Source organism: Pinus tabuliformis, chromosome 1_2, assembly GCF_031772625.1.
Source record: "Pinus tabuliformis cultivar Carrire ecotype Pingquan chromosome 1_2, CPIR1, whole genome shotgun sequence".
Lineage (NCBI taxonomy): Eukaryota > Viridiplantae > Streptophyta > Pinopsida > Pinales > Pinaceae > Pinus > Pinus tabuliformis.
In genome coordinates, this window is record NC_142298.1 from 50,240,299 (window position 1) to 50,260,125 (window position 19,827).

At 39.6% G+C, this 19,827-nt stretch overlaps 1 protein-coding gene across 2 annotated transcripts in view; it reads left to right on the plus strand.

Annotated features, from left to right (window-relative positions):
• LOC149204361 (BTB/POZ domain-containing protein At1g67900-like) overlaps window positions 1–17,373 on the plus strand; it is a 135,600-nt gene extending 118,227 nt beyond the window's left edge. For both annotated transcript variants that reach the window (XM_089394697.1, XM_089394698.1), the window contains exons 3-4: window positions 14,846–16,126; window positions 16,476–17,373. In XM_089394697.1, the coding sequence (XP_089250823.1) occupies window positions 14,846–16,126; window positions 16,476–16,970 (1,776 nt within the window). In that variant the 3' untranslated portion in view covers window positions 16,971–17,373. The remainder of the gene's footprint in view (window positions 1–14,845; window positions 16,127–16,475) is intronic.
• Window positions 17,374–19,827: the final 2,454 nt, after the last annotated feature.

Below are 19,827 nucleotides of genomic sequence, written 5' to 3' on the forward strand. Positions count from 1 at the left end.
TACTTTTCCAACATTTGGAGCACAAAAGGTAGCTAGGTGTTGAGAAATCAATATTCTTATGAATTAGGGTTGATTTTTCTGTCATGATAATTACTTGTGAATTTGTTGGCTTCTTTATTAAATTTATATGTTCTCTGCTTTCATCAAACAATTACCAAAAGTACAAAACATGAAGATCACAAGAGACAAAGAACACAAGGATATAGGCTCCAAGTCAGGGCAAAACCTACAAGGGGAAAACCCAACCAACTTCTCTTATTATAGAATTAGATCAAAGTGAGAAATCCAAGACCCAAGACTAACACAAGAATCCAACCTCTAAGCTGCTGAGTCAAGCCCTCCAAATTCATCATCTTAGTCACAGGAAGTAGTATCGATCTCAGTCACAGTAACTTGCATCAACCTCAGCTCATATACCACAGGGAACTTGCTCTTCTTTCAGATCATCTACCACAAATAACTCACACTTATCTAAGATATTCTTCCACAGAAAATTCACATTATCTCAGATCATCACAGAAAGCTCACATTATCTCAGACATATAATCAGGAAACTCAATTCTTTGCAGAAGCATAGCCTCAGGAACTCACACTTCTTCGCAAGGATGTAGCTTCTGAAATTCACATTTCTTTTACCTGAGAACCCACCATAGAAAACACCGAATTGCTTGCCTTTTTCGGTGGAGGATGTCTGCCAATATATAGTTGTTCTTATATGCGAAAAAACATGTTTTGAGTGAGTCGACTTTTCATCCAGGAGGGCCGACTTGGCTTCTTGAGGTGAATTGACCCAAACTACATTTTTAAAAATTCTTTTTCCTTTTTCTTTACGAGAAGTCCAAGTAGGACTTTGACTCTTTGACTCAATAAATCCTAGAAGCATGAAGAACATGATTAACTGATAATACAATTTTTTTTTTCTTCTTTTTACTTTTTACATAAAATACATAATGATACAAGTACAATGATAATTATGAAAACCAAACCTAGTTTCATTTTTCAACACTAGGTTCACGGGGAGAATACTTGAAAGTGGGGGGCCAATTGATAGAAATGCTGATGAATTGGAGGAGCAAAGAAGTCTCAAAGAGCCATCAATGCCATTGTCCAAGGGGAAGGTCTGTAGAAGTAGAGCAATCTCCACTAAGGGGAAAAGTGCAAGGGGTGGGTAGCGCTCTTTCCTGGAAGCTATGTCATCTAGAAATAATGACTTATGTAGTGTTGATTTGGGGTAGCATCGGATGTGCTCTAGCCACGAAATTTGGTGGAGAGGTTAGAGCACATGAAATCTCCAATACCCAGAAAGGGTTTGTGCAGATTCTTAACAAATCAGGAGATATTAAAATAATTAATATTTTAATGGAGTCCCTAAGTCTAAAATTAGGGAAAATAAAATATTAATGTGTATTAATATGAATTTGTGTTAGAGTGGTCGAAAAGACATGGATCAAGCCAGATCTAATCTTAGCCATTGATTAGGGACTTAATCTCAGCCGTTGAGATGTCAACAGAAAAAATATAAGAGGAGGCTTGAGGGTCACTTGGAGAGTACACCAGAGTAATCAATCATTCTATTCTCTAGAGCAGGGTTTGCTAAGAGAGATAGAATCAGTGATCAGGAGAGTAGCTGAGGGGCATTGACTATAGAGAAACAGAGAAGGCAGAGATTGTGCTGGGAGAGTAGCGCAACAGCCAAAGAGGGTGACACAGAGCCAGCAAGGGCTCACGTAGGGCCACGCAAAGGCAGCCAAGTGTTGCACAGAGCACCAAAGGCCTCCTGGGGCTGACGCAGGCCTAGAAAGGCTGACGCAGGGCTAACGTGAGATAGAGAGGCGCTGACGCAGTTCAGATTGGGTAGACGTTGGGGTTGCAGAGCAGTTTTGTGCTGAGGAGCTGCCAGAAAGATTTTCCAAGGTTTCAGCCAGGGGATTTCTCTCAAACTGTGAGGTATTGCTGCTAAGGAAATTCTCTGTTGGGTAGGCCAGTTTTGGCACCTAGATTGTACTTTGATATTGCTTAATAAGAAAACCCTCAGATAACTGCACCGATTTTCCCGCATTGGGTTTTTCCAGGGACGTTGGTCCAAAAATAATGGTGTCATGTGGTGTGTTTGTTCTTGTTTCTTTTAGTTGCTGATCTGTAATATGTTGAGCATGCACTGGTGTTTATTTTCAATATTTACTTTGTAAATAACTTGTTAAAGAAAAATAACAAGTAGGTAGGAATAAATCAGAAAAAGTGCAGGAAGGGTTTCTAAACTAAGTAAACTTAGACACTTCAACATGGTATCAGAGCGTGATTGTAGATCACAGGAGGACTAAATGACATCAGCCGAGCGGAGCAATAGCAGCAAAAAACCGCTGTCCCGAGGTGACAGAAGCTGTTTCTAGCAACGCAGAAGCCGAGGAGTGTGACGCAGAGCCAACCAGGGCCACGTAGACAAAATCGGAGTTGCGCAAAGCCCCAGAAAGGTCAGCGTTGCTGACAAAGAGGGCCAGAGGTCTGATGTAGGGCATCCCAGGGCTGACGCAAACCCATCTTGGGTGACGCAAAGCCAGCGTGGGGCAGAGAGGGGCTGATGCAGTTCACAGAGAGGTAGCTGCTGGAGTCTAGAAGGCTGCAGAAATATTGCAAAGTGGAGTTGGTGAGGTACTGTAGTCAGAACAATACCTGATAGAGCAAGGCTAGAGGAGTTGTTACTGAGGGTTTCTAGCCGAGGAACCTGGATCAGCAGTGCAGTTGCACAAGACGATTAGATAGAGGGCATCTCGATAAGCGGTAGAAGGATTTTCAGGAGGGAAATCAGGACTCAGAGGTAGTCCAGAAGAGAACTTCGAGACGGGAAGTAGAGACTTAGAGGAGTCGTATAGAGAACTTCCAGGAGGGAAGTAGAGGAGCGTCATGGAACTACACGGGGTAAGAGACCAGGATAGACTGGACAGAGCATCGAACTTCACAGTCTGGAAGGCCAGAATCTTATCAGTGCTTGACAGGAATCGTGTCAAGAACTTCACCTTGAAGGTTATAGCTATCCCAGTCGACCTCAATGATAACGACAAGTACGAAGAGGCGATGGCGAGGGCCAAGTGCATTATCCTTGATGAGGTCAAGGATCATGTGGTACCACATATAGCCGAGAAGGAAACCGCAGTTGAGATGTGGGAGGCTCTTAAGAACCTGTACCAGCATACTTCTGTGCAGAGAAGAATGCTGCTCGAGAACCAGATGAGATTGCATTAGATGAAGAAGGGTCAATCGATTGACACCTTCCTCGGAGGATTGAATGAGATCCGAGACCAGTTGACTGCTATAGGAGCGACACCGGATCAGGAGCTTATGGTGAGGACAACCCTAAGTGCTGTCTCAGAAGATAAGGAAGTGTTTGTCCAGAGTATCCTGGGCAGAGGAACTCTCTTACCTTGGGACGAGATGTTGGTAGCTCTTCGCCAGGAAGAGATCAGACGACAGTCAAAGACAGGTAGCAGCAGCAAAGGGATGCAGGAGCAGGAGGATGTGGCCCTAGCATCTGAGGGAAAGTAGGAGAAGCGGAAGAAGAAAGATCTCTCCAAGATCAAGTGCTTCCATTGTGGGGAGATGGGTCATTATGCGACCCAGTGCCCAAGGAAGAAGAGTAAGGGAGAGTTTTCCGAGACTAAGGTAGCGCCAACATGGGCAGAGAAGGAAGTTTTGACAGACGATGATTGTGCCATGAGTGCACACGCACCACTGGAGTAGAAGTGGGGAGACATCGAGCTGTAGTCAGGAGGACTACAGGTGATGAGGGGCAGGATCCTTGAGGTACCCAGCCTCTTGGATTAGACCTTGCTACGAGAGCCCCGACAAGGAGTAGCAGGACTGGCTAGGTGGGTAGAGACGGATGCAAATGGAGCTACAGTGCAGGAGTCCTGAGACAATGCAGAGCTAGCAGGCTGCAGTAGTGCGAGAGGCACAGGAGTGTTGCACCAGTGCAGGACGGAACAAAGAGGTGTGCAACGGTGCGAGATGTAGGAGATTTGTTGTAGCAGCGCAGAGGTCAAAGAGGGAGCACTTGTCAACGGCAGAGGGAGCTTCAGCATCAGTGGGTGTTTCTAGCCCAATAGGGAGATCAGTTACTTACTTCTCAGTAATCGAGTTGCAGTGCAGCAGTGGGTAGCACGATGCAGCTTGATGAGAGGAGGTGCAGTGTGGATGCAGTGCTGGGAGAAAGGACCAACAGTAGCACGGATGTAGAGGGAGCTGTCGTACAGATGCAGCTTGATGAGAGGAGGTGCAGTGTGGATGCAGTGCTGGGAGAAAGGACCAACAGTAGCACGGATGTAGAGGGAGCTGTCGTACAGATGCAGCAGTGGCAGTGGCAGAACCATGGGCAGCAGTATAGGAGGCAGCAATGCAGAAGATGTTGGGCAGGAAGGCCTAGCATCAGCACAGGTACCGATGCTGGATGATCAAAGTAATACTTAGTGAGGAGTATTGCTAGAGCACAGTCCTCGCTAAGAGGGAGTGTTGGTTTGGGGTAGCATCGGATGTGCTCTAGCCACGAAATTTGGTGGAGAACTTAGGGCACATGAGATCTCCAATACCTAGAAAGGGTTTGGGCAGATTCTAAATAGATCAAGCTAGATCTAATCTTAGCCGTTGATTAGGGACTTAATCTCGGCCGTTGAGATGTCAACAGAAAAAGTATAAGAGGAGGCTTGAGGGTCACTTGGAGAGTACACCAGAGTGATCAATCATTCTATTCTCTAGAGCGGGGTTTGCTAAGAGAGATAGAATTAGTGATCGGGAGAGCAGTTGAGGGGCATTGAGTACAGAGAAACAGAGAAGGCAGAGATTGTGTCGGGAGAGAAGCGCAGCAGCCAATGAGGGTGACGCAGAGCCAGCAAGGGCTAACATAGGGCCATGTAGAGGCAGCCAAGTGCTGCGCAGAGCACCAGAGGGGCCTGCGTAGCTGACACAGAGGCTCCCAAAGCTGACGCAGGGCCTCCTGGGGCTGACACAGGCCTAGAAAGGCTGACGTAGGGCCAGCATGAGATAGAAAGGGGCTGACGCAGTCCAGATTGGGCAGACGCTGGGGTTGTAGAGCAGTTTTGTGTTGAGGAGCTGCCAGAAGGATTTTCCGGGGTTTCAGCTAGGAGATTTCTCTCAAACTGTGAGGTATAGCTGCTAAGGAAATTCTTTGTTGGGTAGGCCAGTTTTGACACCCAGATTGTACTCTGATATTGCTTAATAAGAAAACCCTCAGATAGCTGCACCGGTTTTCCCGCATTGGGTTTTTCCGGGGACATTGGTCCAAAAATAATGGTGTCATGTGGTGTGTTTGTTCTTGTTTCTTTTAGGTGCTGATCTGTAATATGTTGGGCATGCACGGATGTTTATTTTCAATATTTACTTTGTAAATAACTTGTTAAAGAAAAATAACAAGTAGGTAGGAATAAATCAGAAAAAGTGCATGAAGGGTTTCTAAACTAAGTAAACTTAGAAACTTCAACATGTAGCAGATAGTTCAGTCCGAAAATAATGTCTGAGGCACGAAAGATGTGCACCAAGCTTAACCTGAATGACAATTCTGTTCAAAACCTGTTTTCTAGAACCCAGAATATATAGCCAATTACATTTTCCAACTACTAAGAGAGAGCGTTTGGTTGTAAATAATTTACATTAGGCCTTTTCTGCTACTGAACTCTTCAAGCATTAGGGCAGCAGCAAATAAGAAATTCGGCAGTAACTAAGTGGCATGATGCTATGACTGTGCACTATACGGTTACCCTATTTATTTGTAGCTGTTCACATAAAAATGTACTTGGTAGTTGTTCATAAATCATTATCAATTGCGGTGATTGTTCATCTCAGTTAACCTAGTTATCTGTGATAACATGTTTATGAGATTGTTGACATCAGCTATAAGATACCCTCCCAAGATATCTCAAATTTTCCCCTTAAAACCTCTGAGTTTTGAGTGACACATTTTGTCAAACAGATTGACGACACATGGCTGTAGGTGCATTTTTACTTTGTTGACTACACACAGTCTCAAACCAAAGCTTCCAAACACTTCTAAACAACAGTGCAAGGCTGGAATAAATATCAGCTAGGAACCCAATCATTGAAATACACTTAATAACCATAACATTTTATCAACGCTGAAATAAACTCAATATCACCATAAAAGTGAATTCTGGAAATACACAGTCATTGCATTAATTGACAGCTGAGTTTACAATATGAATATAACAAGGGAACCTGATTTATAGCAGCCACAATGTAAATATATGCACAGTTCTCTCGCTTCAGCACTTTCACTTCAGGAATACACTGGGTTTTCACTTCAGCATTATATTCTTCACTTTTCAGTCTCCCTGGTACGCATATAGCACCCACAAGTGCAGAGTATTGTCTCAAGAAATTGTCCCTATGGAAGTCCTCATCCTCTGGTATTATATAGCAATAAAATTTCATCGTAAATTCATGAAATATCAGTCCATGTAGCTGAGTGTTTGGCCTTCTTTCCATAGAGGTTTCAGCCACAAATATGCCCACTGAACCAACAACAATAGCTGGCCATAATGCAGAGATAAACCCACTGATAATCTCAGCCTATACGCTCAGAAATGACTCCTCGTAGTCCAATAGAAACAGGGCTTCAAAAGTGACAAAATCGACTTCTCCCATCCAGGAACTCAACCCACAAATGGCTGTACAATTTGTCCTCTAGGCACAGTCCAATTTGGCTAGAAAACGTGAAATGTTCCAAATATGAAATTTACAGCAAATAACAAAGTCGTACAAGGAAACAACAACAATAAACCAGCAAAGATCCATTTTAAATATGGATCTAACATGAGCCAAGAGGGATCCAATTTCTTCATATGCAATTTTTTTTTATGAGCCGACATTATTTAAATGTTTTGTATAGTTATTTAATTTTTTAATTTTTAGATTTTTAGATTTTTTATTTTGGCCGACATGAGCGAAATTTCAACTTCGACGACGGACGGACAGCGTTACACATCACACTGGGCTGTAGAATGAGTCTCTTGGCTTAACAAATTCCAAATTTGCACATCAAAATACACAAGAAACTAAGCCGAACAACTGAGCCATTTTATTAATACAAAATTCTGAGTACATAAATGGCAAGAAATGATAGAACCTGAGCCTGTTGTGTGAGCTAGGCAAATTCCAGGTGAGATCTCACTAATCCAACTGCTGGAAATGGCTTCCACAAAATCTGCACACTACCCAGAAATTTTGCTAATTGCTACTGGAAGGAAACTGAAATTCTGACCTCAATAATGCCCAGATCGATCTGAAATTGCAGCCACATACTCCTCTTCTATAACCCGAAAATACCTAGAAAATGTTTGGCCTAACTCCAAGGAAAAATCAAACCCACAATATGATGCAAAGTTGCAAACTGCCCAGTGAACCAAAAATATGCCCTACTATAAGAATGTACGATTCTGGCCCAAATACTGCCTGGAAAATTCTACAAAATTAACTATAGGCTTTTCACACCTGTTGTCACCTGGATTGTACAGGCACTATGACAACGCTCAGGACAGGGTTGTCACTCTGATCCTCACCAACTCCATTCTAGCTGTCTCCCAACAATAGGCTATGGGGGATAGGGTTGTCATTCTGGTCCCCGGCGCCCGCCAACTCCGTTCTAGCTGTCTCCCAACAATAGGCTATGGGGGGTTGTCCCTATGGAATGAGATGAAGGAAAACAAGTTGGAAATCAACTTGTTTGGGAGAGACAGATGAGTGGCCTAGCCAATTGGTTAAATTCAAGCAAGATTATTGATTAGATTAAATTTTAAAATATGAGACCAGTGCCTTAATGGAGTCACAAATTCTTGCTTATAGTAAAATGGAACCAAATGATCGGATGGACACCCGCTGCTTAAGATGATTGACTAACCTGAATGATATGCAAACCTATGACCTATGTGTGATGTAGAGATCTTGGTTATTTTTAGTTAAATGCCTAATCTAGATGTAACATTCCTTTAACTATTTTGAAGTTGGGCTCCAAGGTAGGTTGTGGGAAGGAGGCCAACAGGAAGCAGTCTAGGGCTTGACTAACGATACCTTCTGTTGTGCCCCTATCACCCAATGCCTCCGGCACTGCATAAACTGTGGCTCTAATGACTGCAAGGTCACTGTGTTAACCACCGAAGAGTTGCCGAGGCCCCTCAAGCTAAGTGAGAAGGGTTGCCCTATATCTCTATCAACCTAGCTTATGCTAGGAGGTAAATTATTAATGCAATCTAAATCTAGTATGCTTATGCAAGAGATTATGGGTGAGACTATCTTGAGTTAAGATTGTTTAAGTTATTTAAGTACTTTGTGTGATTACTGATTTATTTTAATGCAAGAGTACTTAACAATATTGTAATGCAATCTTAAACAAGATAAGTTCTAAGAGATACAAGTGTAAATTTCAGGTAATGAACTTTATCCACCAATGATTATTAACAGAAGATATGATGCCAAAATTTAGAAGCTTAATTCAAATTTATTTATCAACAAGATTAAACTCAGATTTTGAGTGCAAAGTTAAACAATCTCTGAGAGCAAGATAAGATAAGCCAATTTCAGATTTATGACAATTTATATTAGCGATAATAATTCAGAAAATTCAGACCTTATCAATAATATGACAACAATGAGAAAAACACTACAAAATTCAAATGATGAAATTTGCCCAACACATGAAACGTAAAATCTCCCTAGCCCTATGTGGACCTAGAATGGAAATGTTGACCCAGGTGGGAAAAATGATGAATGGGGTATAGTGAGTGGAAAGGGAGTAATATATGCGGGTGAAGGAGCGGGATCATGCACCCAAAGTCGGGGTTTCCCAAGTAGTACTACCTTACAACCAAATGGTCAATAAAGGAGATCCCACGGGACTAAGATCCAAGGGTAACATACCAAAAGAGATCAAGGGGACAAGAGCACAAACTAAGCCCACTCTTTCCACCAAATCCCCCCATCAATCCATACCCAGAAGTATCCATGATAAGTAAACCCAATACTCAATTACCAAATGACAAGACATACCTTTAGCTTCGGGAGGCCTACCTTCAAACACACGATCAATACAGGTGGGCGAGGGACCACATGGCTGCTCAGGTGGTAGAGAAATGGCACAATGAGCTAGTAGGAGGCTGCAAGGCATTGCTGGCTGAGGCTCATCATGGAGAAATATTTCTCCTTGGGATATCACCCATGAAGTGGTGGGTAATAAAGCCATAGATAAGATTGTATCGGAAAAAGAACTAGTAATTACTGCTTTATTGGGACTCCCACCTACTTGGAGTGCTTTTTCTTCAGGACTCAACAGCTGGAAAGAAACTCCTACATTCGAACAATTATGGAATGCTTGCAGCCAAGAAGAGATGAGAATCTCATTAGCATCCAACAATGAAGAAGAAAAGGTTTGAATTTGAAATGCATACTCCGCTTGTCACAAGAAAGGAAACTTCAAGAAGTCAAAATGGCCAAGAAGGAAGGTAGATATGTCCAAAATAGAATGCTACCAATGTCATAAAATGGGTCACTATAGAAGTGTTTGTTCTGACAATTCGAAGAACAAGAAAAGGAACAAGGACCAAGCTAATGTGGCCGACGAAGGATCTCCAAAGAAGAATAAAGCCGAAGAAGTGGACATAAGGGACTTACAATACTAAGTCCTTTGCTCTAAGCTTTAGATATTTCATTTTTTTTGATTTTTAGTATTTGTAGGTTTAATGTATTTTGGAAAAACATTTTTGATTTGTTTTTATAAGGTTATAGGTATCCCTCAAGCTTGGAGGGAGCCTTCACCAACTTCCAAAGATAAGTATCTTATTATCTTTTCATTTTTAGTTTTTCTTACTTATCTAGTTTTGCTTGCATTAAATACTAATCACATTTCTATTCATGTTTTCCTTGTTTAGGAAAAACTTGCTGAATACTCAAGGAACATGGAAGAAGGCTTCACAAGACAAAGCATTGGAATTACAAGGTTTGTTAAGAAACAAAGGTATGCCTTAAACTATAAGTTTTTGCTCTCTTCATGATATTCATTCTTGATAAACTATACTAACATTATTGTGTCTAGCTCTCTTGAATCATAAAAATTCTTGATTAGGTGATTCATCATTAGATAAATCTACCCTCCTCATATCTTTGATTATTCTTGTGGAACCCTAGAAAGGTTCTTTGTAAAAACCCTAACTTAAGGGCATGTTGATGATAATGTGTGAAACCATAGCCTACTTAGGGTTATTAGTGAAGTCTAAGAAAATGCTATTCTTGATGTTTGATGTCATTATTGAGTTTTAGTATGGTTATGAAAACCCTAACTTGTTAGGGTTGAATGGTGATGCCTGAAATCCCAAACCTTTGAAGTATTGATAAATTAGGATTTTCTATGTATTGTGTTGAAACCCTAGTTCATTAGGGTTTGGTAGAAAGTATAAGCAAGACCCTTATAATGTCCTAGAAATGAAATCATAGGTATGTGTGTTTGTCCGATCAAGACCCTAGTCTGATCAAGTTTGTTATATGTCAACTTTAATATATTGATATTTGTGTCATTGGGTTTGACTAACACATGTTATGATATACTTGTGCATAATGATGGAATCCTAGATATGTGTTGGCCTAATTGTTGATGGTCATAAGTCCTAGGGTTTGGAACTAAACCCTAGTCGAAGTTTGATTCTCTAGGATGATAGTATTTGTGAATTCTATGGGTTTGTAACTAAACCTTAGTAGAAGTTCAATTCTCTAACATGTGATAACAAGTGTGATAATTAGAGATTTATGAAAGATTGTTGAAATATGAAATTGAGCTATGATTGGTTTTGATTGTTGGAGCTTAATGGCTTGTGTATGAAATCTAGGATCTTGCACTAAATCCTAGTGGAAGTCTAACATATGAGTTTTAAAGTTGTTAGATGCATTATAGAACTATATTTGTTTGAATTGCTTCTAGGGTTTGCAATATTTTGTAGTAGGGTATGTCATACCTCTGGAAGAAATATTGAAGCCTTCGATATAATTAAGGTTGTTATGTTGATTAAGGTACTCGAAGTCTTGATGATGAAATCTAGGGTTTATGACAAAACCCTGGCATATAGTTGAATTATAAATGTATGTGTTTCTTGTTTGTAAACCTAACTAAGTTTAGGTATTTGATGTCTAAAGTTGAATGCTTCCATTATTATATGATTCTGATATGGTTAACTTCATGCTTCTATAAATTTGGTTGTACTCACTATCTAAGTTGTGTAGGCACATAATCTTCAAATTGGTGAAAATGTTCATAAGTAAAGTTGATATGATAAGCATGATGAAGAAAGTTATATGAAAGATGATGGTCATGATAACTCTGATAAGAAGGATGGAAGCCATGAAAGATTCTTTGATGTCATAGAAAAGAAGTTGAGCTCCCTAAGTTAAGAGGGAGCTTGGATGGAAGGAATATCCCTAGTTAAGAGGGAGAGCATATTATAGTCATGATGGGCACCTTAAAAGAAGAAAATTGGAGAATGCATTTTGAGGGGCTGCTGAAATAAAGAAAGCAGGATCTCTTTGTAGAATGTGTTGCTATATGTGAAGTAGAAAAGGAAAGTGTATGATTGATGAATCTTCTGTCAAGATTCATTTGAAATTTCTATTGTGATGAATTGAGAAGAAACATCAAGTTGTATGTAAGACCCCAGAGGTTTGTGTTTACTTATGTACATTTGAAAGTCTGTTACTGACTGGGGTTGTGTTTGTACAGGTAAATCTCTCAGATGATTGATAGCATGCTGGTTACATGAGAGAGATTTGTTACCAATCTGTCTGATCGGGGAGGATTTTCTATCGATTGGAATAATCGGGAGTGTTGAGGCTTTGTGTGTAAGACACATTGCCTGGGAAGACATCTGCTCGACACTTTGTGTTGATGCCTGGATCTCGAAGTAGGGAGGGTGGCATTGGTCATAGAGCTCTGACCTCAGATACGTACTGGACCCCTGGGTTGATAGGTAGCAAGTAAGCCTGATGGTACTTAGACTAGCTGAAAGCTTTAGTCCATCTTAGTCCCACTTGGATAGATTTCTCTGGTGAGGAATCTAGTCCATGGCATCATGAGTGCCTAAACTATTGAAGGACCTTGGATAGATTGCCCTGGTCAGGAATCTAGTCCATGGCATTGCGGTGCCTAAATTCTTCATGGTTCATGTGTTTTGAGATCTTCCTTGTACTTGTTATTATGAATACCTCCCTAGTTAAGAGGGAGTGTTGAAATATGTAACTAGGTTCGGTCTTCATAAATGTATTTGAGTCACAATGAAATGTATTTATCAAAATAATGAAGAAGATATTATTATTATTATTATGACTTATTAAAACATGGGTTTCATGCTTGGGTCATCATGTTTTAGGTCAAAGTCCCCATTGAGGACTTCTAGGATTTATTCTAAGTCATTAGAGTCATTGTCCATTTAAAGAGACCCTTATTGGGCTTTTGAATCATGTAAAAAGAATTAATATTGAGTTAAATATGCTTTTGTCCCCTCCACACCAAGTCGGCCTCAAATTGGGTAATTCGACCTCACCAGAAGCCTATATATTGGAGCAGTTCAACTTCATTTGGAGCATTCACTCACTCTCACACAAGTTCGACTTTCAAGCCAAGGCAGCTAAAAAGTGCGAAGTTGGAAAAGAGCTGGAAAAGGGCTGGAAAAGGGTGCAAAATTTGGAAGGAAGGAAGAAGACATCAAAATCGAAGTTTTGGGCCATCTATCTCTCACTCAAGTGGAGTATCTAGGAAGATCGAAGTTTTCTTGTCTAGTCGAAGCTGTTTCTGCCACTTGCTGGGTCGAAGCTGCTACTGCAAGTTACTGCTAGGTCGAAGTTGCCATTGAAGGGTTATCATTTGCAAGAAGGAAGAGAGGGCAGACATGGTGTGGAGGAAGTCTTTGTCTAGGTCAAGAGTCTTGGATTATCTCGTGAAACTATTGAAGGAAGAATTGTTGACTGGGTTTTCCCCTAGATAATGGTTTTGCCCTCGTTGTCCGCCTACATCTGGTGTCTTTGTGCTATTGTTTTGGTAATTGCTTGATGAACTAAAAGATAAAGGAAGAACATAAAGATAAAAGAATCACAAGTAATTATCTATCTAAGAAAATCTTTTTGCCTTTTTTGATTTTCTAACAGAGAGACCCCCTCATTTCCCTTTTTTATAACTCACCTGACTTTTTTTACCTTTTCCCTCCAATTAAATAATAAAACACTTTTCCCTTCTTATTTAATAAAGTGACTTTTATTAACTAATTAAAGCCACTTTTAACGTCGGAAAATGCTTAATTCCCCTCCATGGTAACACTGGCCACCCAAAATCCCCAAAACCCCTTTTCATCACCTGCTTTGTAGATCTTTTTGCCCCGATTCCAATGAGATATTACACTAAGGTGTTTCTCCAAGTAATCAACTCGAAACAACACCTTAAGTGTAATTAATTAAAACATGCCCGTTAATAACTCCGTTTTACGGAAATTATCAGAATGCAACGGAACCAAGAGTCACTGTGTGGAACTGATCCTGATGATGAAATATGGTAAGCAATCCTAGTTGGACCCATGAAACTCCTCTAAAACCCTCAGAGCCCACCAATAGAGTAATCCTTCTCCAGTGACTGGGCTGACACAAGCTTTGGAAATCCCTCCTAACCACATCACAAGGTAATCCAAAATCTGGGGACATTACGTCAACTCTTTATTTCATCTGTCAGCAGTTGCAGCTGACCTTAGATGAACACAATCAAGAAGTGCTTGGCATGGAATTGATCATTTTATGATGGATTTGACCATGATTTGGTGGAATTTGATCTTTTCTAGTTATGTAGTGTGATTGAGTTGCTTAATTTTGATTTTGAATTGTCTTTCTGCTCTCTATGATTTTCTATGGCCTTTATAGAAGAAACATTATGTGTGCAATCTTTTATCAGATTAAACAATGTACCTCACTACTTTATGTACTGCTCTGGTACTATGGCATAGATAGGTCACCACTCACAACAAAGTTCTAGTTTGGGGGTTTTCCTTGCTTATTGGAGATAAGAAATATATTTATTTTTTTGGTTATCATCCGGAAATACATATCCCAGGGAAACCCACCAGGCACTTCCCCTCATTTTGAGGATGGTACTCATGGTAAACCGTACTCTTCAGGTTTCAAGGCCGATTGAATAATATACTCATAAAGAGCTCAACATGTCACTTATGGGAATTGATCTTGTGTGGTGAGGATAGCACTCTTCCTCTCAACTGCCCGAGTTAGATTCAATTGTCAAGTTGGAGATAAGATCAGTAGTATCATGTTAAAGTAGCGATCTATTTCAATTTCTTAGTTAGACTGCAGTCTTCTGCTGCAATTTTGTATATTCCTGTTTTTCAAAGAAACACTTTAGGTCTCAAGAATTTGTGATCCAAGTGGTCTTACCTACTTTTTAACCACAAAATCTTTCTGCACACTCCACATTTATTTCGCAGATGCAGGTTCAGAACAATTATTTATTCTGCCCTGCATAACGCCTTAGAAGTTTGCAACAGTTTGCTCCTCCATCTTTCCTTACACTGTTTGGAAGTTTCATCCCTTGCTCTTCTTTTCCTTTAGGCTTTACGTTTTGTTATTTTTGAATCCTGAAATGCCTTATTCCCAGCAGTTTAAGAATAAATTTTTATGTTTACTTCTGTGAACTTGTGGCTATGGTGTGCATGGTATGGTTAATACTTGCAATGTTGATGAATATGTTATAGAAAAAATCGATTTGGTTTGAAAGACTCAAAACTCTATTTTGCAGTTTCCACTGCTTTCAAAGTCTGGTCGACTACAGAAACTAGCTGCTGAAGCTCATGAATCAAAGAATGACAAGGTGTCCCTTAATGATATTCCAGGAGGTGCAAAGGCATTTGAGTTTTGTGCCAAGTTTTGCTATGGGATCATAGTCACTGTAAGTGCCCTAAACATCGTGTCCGCACGTTGTGCTGCAGAGTATCTTGAAATGACTGAAGGAATAGAGAAAGGAAACCTAACATTGAAATTGGATACCTTTCTCAATTCGAGCATCCTTAATGGCTGGAAAGATTCTATCATTACATTGCATACTACAAAGTCATTCTTGCCTTGGTCTGAAAATCTGAAGATTATTGGTCGATGCATTGATGCTGTAGCTTGGAAAGCATTAACAGATCCAGCAAACATAGACTGGTCATTTACTTACACAAAAACATACATGATGCAAGATCAAAAATCATTCAGAAGCATATTGAACCCTACATTGAATGAAATTCATAGCCAGCATTATCACCTTGTTCCTAAAGATTGGTGGGTTGAAGACATTTCTGAACTGGAAATTGATTTGTATTGGAGAATAATGGTAGCTATTAAATCCACAGGAAAAATATCCCATGAAATCCTTGGAGAAGCATTAAGAGTATATGCCTTTCATTGGTTACCGGGATTGTCTAAAGAGCAGAGAGAGTCTGCCAAGTTAAATACTCACAGTCATTCCACTGATTACGTAGAGATTGCAGAAAAACATCGATTCCTTTTGGAAACTATTGTTAGTTTGCTACCTCCTGAAAAGAATTCTACTTCATGCAGCTTTTTGCTGAAATTGCTGAAGGCAGCAACTATATTGGGTGCTTCAGTTTCGTCAAAAACACAACTGGCTAGACGAATTGGGTTGCAGTTAGAGGATGCAGAATTGAATGACCTCCTTATTCCTTCCCTGTCTTATGCCAGTGAGACTCTTTATGATGTGGACCTTGTGCAGACAATATTGGAGTATTTCATGAGAGAGAGCATGAGTCCCCCCACCAGCCCTGTCCGGTCAAAGCATACAAACATGAAGCGTAGATCAAGGTCAGCTGAATTTGTTAATTTTGTGGAGAAGAGAATATCTTCTGCAACCTACAACTCAAAGCTAAAAGTTGCAAAACTGGTTGATACTTATTTGGGAGAAATTGCTCGAGATTCAAGTCTGTCTATCCCTAAGTTTGAAGCTCTTGCAGAAATTATACCTGATTTTGCACGCCCAGTTCATGATGACTTGTACAGGGCCATTGATACGTACCTGAAGGTACTGTGATAAACTTGTATATTACTCTAGTCACTTCCTCTGTTTTAATGTTTGAGATGTTTATTGATTTAATTTTTGTGTTGACTACAGCATGTTTATTTCTTGAGAGATGCTCTTAGCTTGTCCGTTTGATTTATTTTCAGTTTTAATGTCTATCTTCATGGTTGTTTACTTGTGTTTCTTTTCCACAGATTTTTCTATTAATCCTTGTTTCAAGCATAATAACGGATACTAGTTTAAAGGAATTGGCTTTCTATAGGCTCTAGAGATATTTATAGTCCTGCAGGCAAGGAAATTATTATAGTTCTATTTTGGGTTGGCTGATTGTAGTCATGTGTAACTATTGCAGGAACATCCTGGTTTGACTAAAAGTGAGAGAAAAAGAATTTGCCGGCTTTTGGATTGCAAGAAGCTTTCAGTGGAGGCTTGCATGCACGCTGCTCAAAATGAACAATTGCCACTTCGAGTTGTAGTGCAGGTACTCTTTTTTGACCAGGTAAGGGCTGCAATGTCTAGTGAACGTCTGAATAAGTTACCGGCTAATATTAAAGCCTTGCTGGCTCAAGAAGTTGCTCAGTCAAGTGCATTCAAAGATGAATTGGATTCTGGCAATGAGAATTTTGAATCGTTAAGAAGTGATCTAGCAAATATGAAGCTGCAGCTTGCAGAGTCAGAGAAAGAGCATAGTGATAAGGGACAAGAAGTAGCGAAGGGTACAAGGTTAAAGGGAATTTGCTCTTCTATACCTTCCAAGTCTAAGAGGATACTTAGTAGAATATGGTCAAACAACTGGAATAGTAATAAAAAGCATCGAGTGCTTGATAACATCAATGGGAATCTGTAGACTTTAACATGGACAGCTTCTTATTTAAAAGAAGAAGGCTTTGCATACAATGGGTGCTTGGTTGGTCAGGCCAGCATGCTTGCATCAATTTCTCTCATATGGATGACATTGAGAATTAATCTTCAGAGTCAAGAAAAGTAGAGGTGCAAGCATTTTTCTCTGGTTAGCTGCTTGCTACTCTTGTTCAACCTTCATAGGCTTGTATCATTCTCAGCCTCAGCCATGAAAAAACATACTTTTCATTCAAGAAGACCGACTGCAGCCATCAAATTATGCAGGTGAGAATATTCATTGGAATAAGCAGAACTTATCATTCTCATTCTTATAATAAGGTTTAGGTCATTATTCCTTGTATTTGGATTGAATTCTGTGTTTCATAAATACAGTAAACTATTTATTGCAATTTGTAAGTATTTCTATTTATAAAGATCTTGTCCTAATCTACTCTACTCCAGAGTGATTATGACATTGATTATATATAAAATATATGTACAACCAAACTTAGCTAAGTGATTAACTAGCAGAAAGATATTTATGAGTGAGCAACAAAACAGGCCTGTGAGGGTAAGAGAAGCAGATTAAAAAATATTTTGGGGCAACTTTCGATTAATATACCAACCAAAATTAGGAGCTTTTTGGGAATGCAGAATATAGCGGATCATGTAAATCTAGAATTTAGCTGCAATGGAGACTAACTACCAGGTGTTCCTATTTTTCATGGAGTGATTTAACTTTAATGGTTGAACATTGCCACGTGGTCTCTGTGAAAGCAAGTTATCAGTTAGCTATCAAAGAATAATGAATGGAAACACGCAATTTTCTTGTCAACTAGTCAAACTATGGATTTGGAACCTGGATATTGTAACAAGTTTTTAGTGTTGGCAGGGGATGTGCTTGACCAATTCAATACTCCAGTTTGAATGAACAAAGCTGAGAAAAACAATAAGTGTACAACTTTGTGGTTAAAGGAGCTTTTGTCTCGCTCTTTTGTTCACACATTTTTCATCCTAATATTCGGGTTAGCTTTGCTGAAATTTTCTGAGCATTGCCATTTTGCTCCTGTGGTGTTACATACATAATAGGCCAAACAGGACTTTGCATTAAGTTTAGGCTCAAAGAACATATTTCTGATACTTCCGATAAGTGGACCATGGAAATGCTGTTAGCTAAACACTCTTACAAAACTGAGTGTGACAATTGTTTCAACCAAATCAAAATTCTTGCTAAAACACATAAATGCTTCACTAGGCTTACTAAAGAAGCTGTAGAAATTGAGAAGACCCTGTCAACGTTATTTAAAAAGATGGCTCCAAACATAGCCATATGTGTTAACAGATCGTAAATCACCTTTGCACCCAGAGTAATCTTGGTTAAGATTCTTTGTCTTCTCTCAATGTTTCCCACTGCTTCCACCTTGAGTACCCCCTCCTAGATACTTTCCCCCCTCCCAATTTCTATGTCACTTCTGTGATTGTTGCCTCATCTTTCTTCCATTGCCTCCTATTACCTTCCCAACACACATTTAATGACAAAAACCCTAATCCACAAGGTGCGATCCAAGAGGGAAGTTTTAGGATGGTTACCATCATCACCTAAGCAACCTATCTTCTCACTTTAGGTTGGATCTTCTGCAACTTAAGGGGGGTATCCCTAGGAATTAAGATTACTAAAGCTACAATAATGAAGCTTAGAGATGATGTGAAGACATACATCTAGCAAAACAATATTTTGTGTAGTATAAAGGTAAAAGAATGATGAAAGGCTTAAGAGATTAGTGCCCATACATTTTAATGGCAAATGATTCAAGAAGCCACTCCAAGAGGGAAAACTCAATAAAGTCTTAACACTACAAGGGCCATATATGCATGCCACAAGAAGAACTTAACATCACTGAAAACAAAAGTGAATACTAAGAAGGCGTTAAAAGTGCTGCATCAAAACTTTGCTAATGAGGTGTGTCGCGCCATGGAGTATTAGCCTAACAAGCACTCTTGTAGATGTAAGATGTGATAGAATAATCCATAAACAAGAAAATAAAGTGTTAAGGAGGGAGAGAACTCCTCACAAACTTTCCAACATGATAAATATACCCTTCACCAATTGGTCGATCAATAACAAGTCCTTGCATCCTACAACCATAAGCAACAATAAGAAGCATTAGAGCAATGATCCTCATATTGATAGGAAAGAAACCCTTATACATCACATATGCATCAAGACAGATATATCCTTTAAGCTTCAAGGAGGGGAAATGCCAAATATCGAACTATGATAAATAATGAGGAGAGAAAACCCTTATATAGGTTTGAGCTCTATCTTCATATACAATAAAATAATAATATCCACTACCAAAGCCCTAGGTCTATCCTAGAGAGGAGTAAAGAAACAATACCTTCCAACTAACATGACAAAATTGCATAAAATAGTGGTGGTCAAGTCACATGTACAAACATCCAACAAAATAGTGCCATGAAGGTGTAACATCTCCGTCATGAGGAGTTAAGACCATGGTGTCCTCCATAAAATCCTCCAAGAAAAAATAGTTCCATTAATATGTTGAAATTTCTGAGTCTGACACATTAGAAACCCCTACTGCATTATCTGGTTTATTTCTCCTACTTGTTTATTCTATTAACAAGTTATTTATAAATATAAATACTGAATTAAACACAAATGCAACCTTAACTCATATATAGATCATCAACTGAAATACTTAAACAAACACACAAGGGACACCGTTATTTTTGGACAATCGTCCCCGGAAAAACCTAATGCAGGATAACTGGTGCAATGGTTCTGAGGGTTTTATTATTATCCAGATGCTCGAGTACAACTAGGGTGCCAAAATGGCTCACCA